This window comes from Beta vulgaris, chromosome 2, assembly GCF_026745355.1.
Source record: "Beta vulgaris subsp. vulgaris cultivar EL10 chromosome 2, EL10.2, whole genome shotgun sequence".
Lineage (NCBI taxonomy): Eukaryota > Viridiplantae > Streptophyta > Magnoliopsida > Caryophyllales > Amaranthaceae > Beta > Beta vulgaris.
Window position 1 is genome coordinate 1,255,703 of NC_079203.1, and position 2,193 is coordinate 1,257,895.

At 36.8% G+C, this 2,193-nt stretch overlaps 1 protein-coding gene across 1 annotated transcript; it reads right to left on the reverse strand.

Annotated features, from left to right (window-relative positions):
- Window positions 1–861: 861 nt before the first annotated feature.
- Window positions 862–1,743, reverse strand: LOC125495095 (auxin-binding protein ABP19a-like). The gene has a single exon (XM_048639830.2). It carries the CDS (start codon window positions 1,674–1,676, stop codon window positions 1,050–1,052), a length of 627 nt encoding a protein of 208 aa, XP_048495787.1. The 5' UTR covers window positions 1,677–1,743; the 3' UTR covers window positions 862–1,049.
- Between the last annotated feature and the right edge of the window lie 450 nt (window positions 1,744–2,193).

Below are 2,193 nucleotides of genomic sequence, written 5' to 3' on the forward strand. Positions count from 1 at the left end.
TTCACGTGTCAGGCCTAAATTTTCAGATTTTGTCCCCGGCCCAACACAAGCCCACGGGCCCGTGGGCCGGGCTTGTGCCTCTTGCGGGTCTGGTCCATGTTTTATGTTGTTTTTTTTTTGGATTTTTGACAATTTTAGGCAAAAAAAGAAAGAAAGGAGCATTCGGTCCGCGAGCTGACTCACGGGCCATCTAGGCGGCCTCGTGCCGGTGCGGGCTTGAAATAAAATTTCTTGACCGTGACAGGCCCACATAGCGGACAACGGACCGGCCCGCGTGCTGGCCCAGCCCATGCCCACCTCAAACTACAAGCATGGAGGAGCTTGTGAGTTGATGAGCGGAGGTGAGATGGAAAGGAGAACTTGTTACGTGGCAGAGTTTGATGACATTACAGAGTTCCGCTCTGAATTATATCACTTATCTTTATAAAATATGCGAAAATAGCTACTAAAAAATCGTTAATATTGTTATTTTTATTTTTAATTTGTTAGCAGTGCCTGAGAGATAATTTTAATTATATAAATAACTTAGGACCACCTCATGAATTTTTTTTTTTTTGATAATCCTATATGACCAAAAATTGGTCATCTTAGGACCATTTTTGGGTCTTGGGTCTAGAGTAGGATGAATATATTAAATCTGTGTCAAATCTCTCGAGTCTTTGACCGGCCAAATCATGGATAAGCGATGCTAGTGTAATCTTCTTCTTTTTTCCCACCCTACACACTCATTCCTCTAACAACGGCAGTCAATTAGGTCGACAACTTAATATTTGGACAAAAGGAAAAACAAATTATTATAATTGATCGTCACGATGCTAATTGAAATAATAAAAATTAAAGACTATGCATCATACATTGATATAAAACGAATAATGATTTTATTTATTGGTGAATGGAAAACAAATTGAACTTTTTACACTCAAAATAAAGTGATAGATTTACATAACCAAATTAAAACAAACAAGCACACCTACAGTCGATCTTGTATATTTATTGAGCACGCTAATAAATCAATTGATGTGGAAGAAAAATATAAATTTAAGAGGATCTTAAGCGGTGCCAAATGCCCTCTTCATTCTCATTACCTCTTCATTACTTAGAAGAGTAATTTGTTGAGCTATATCAGCAGGTAAGTTTCCAGCAAATAAAGAGTTCATAGAGAACTGAATTGCTGGGTTTGCGCCATTCAAACTAACAAATGCAGTAGCGTGGGTTGTACCAACATTAACTTGGAAATGCAGCATAGCTTGTGGAAAAATCATGACGTCTCCAACTTCAAGTCTTCTGTAGTATGCAGTGTTGTTTGTGTCGATAAATCCTGCAATTATTGACCCTCTTGCTACAAGAATAACTTCTGATGTTCGGTGTGAATGTACTGGTATAACGCCACCAATGCCGAAATCTAACCTTGCCATAGAAATACCTAATCCATTCAAAGCTGGAAATCCATCCACAAAGGCTAGAGTTACATTATTTCCTGGTACATTGGTGATTGTTCTGTCACCACGAAAACCAGTGTAAACAAAATCATCTGTTGTAAGAGTAGCAGGATCCCTACAAGCATACCCTTCTGGTCCTCTAGGAAGGCTTGGATCAGCTACACAAAAGTCAATTTCTATAGCATATGAGAGAGACACTAAGAGCGAAAAAGTGCAGAAAACTACAATGTTATTCATTTTGGAATTAACTGATGATTATAAGGGATTGATTTGCTAAGGGGAGTTTTATTATTGGATCTGTGTTTTTCTTGCATCTGATAAGCCAAAAGAGGCACCCTATATATAGAATTTTGAATATTAGACATCTTCATGTTCAAATTAGTTGTTCAAGCTAGAAGTCAATCATATAACACGTACAATAACTCTTGTAGATACTAAATGTCAATTTATTACGGTCTGCAAAACACGGAGCTTAATTAATAATAGAAATGACATATTACATTTTTGCTAACATAGAGAATTCATATATGGTGGGTGATTATTAAAACTCCTGCATTTTTTGAAGATGTCATATGTTCTCCTTAATGTTTTTATAAACGGACTTGGTCTTCGTTGTATCTTTTTATTTCTTGTCCTTTTCTCTATTAGGCTGTTAATGGTATATTTTACTCTCGAATGTAATTGCTTAACAAACTCATGTAGTATCTTGATTCTTGGGTGCAACTAGATGTTTTACAAGGTGATGCTTTGTATA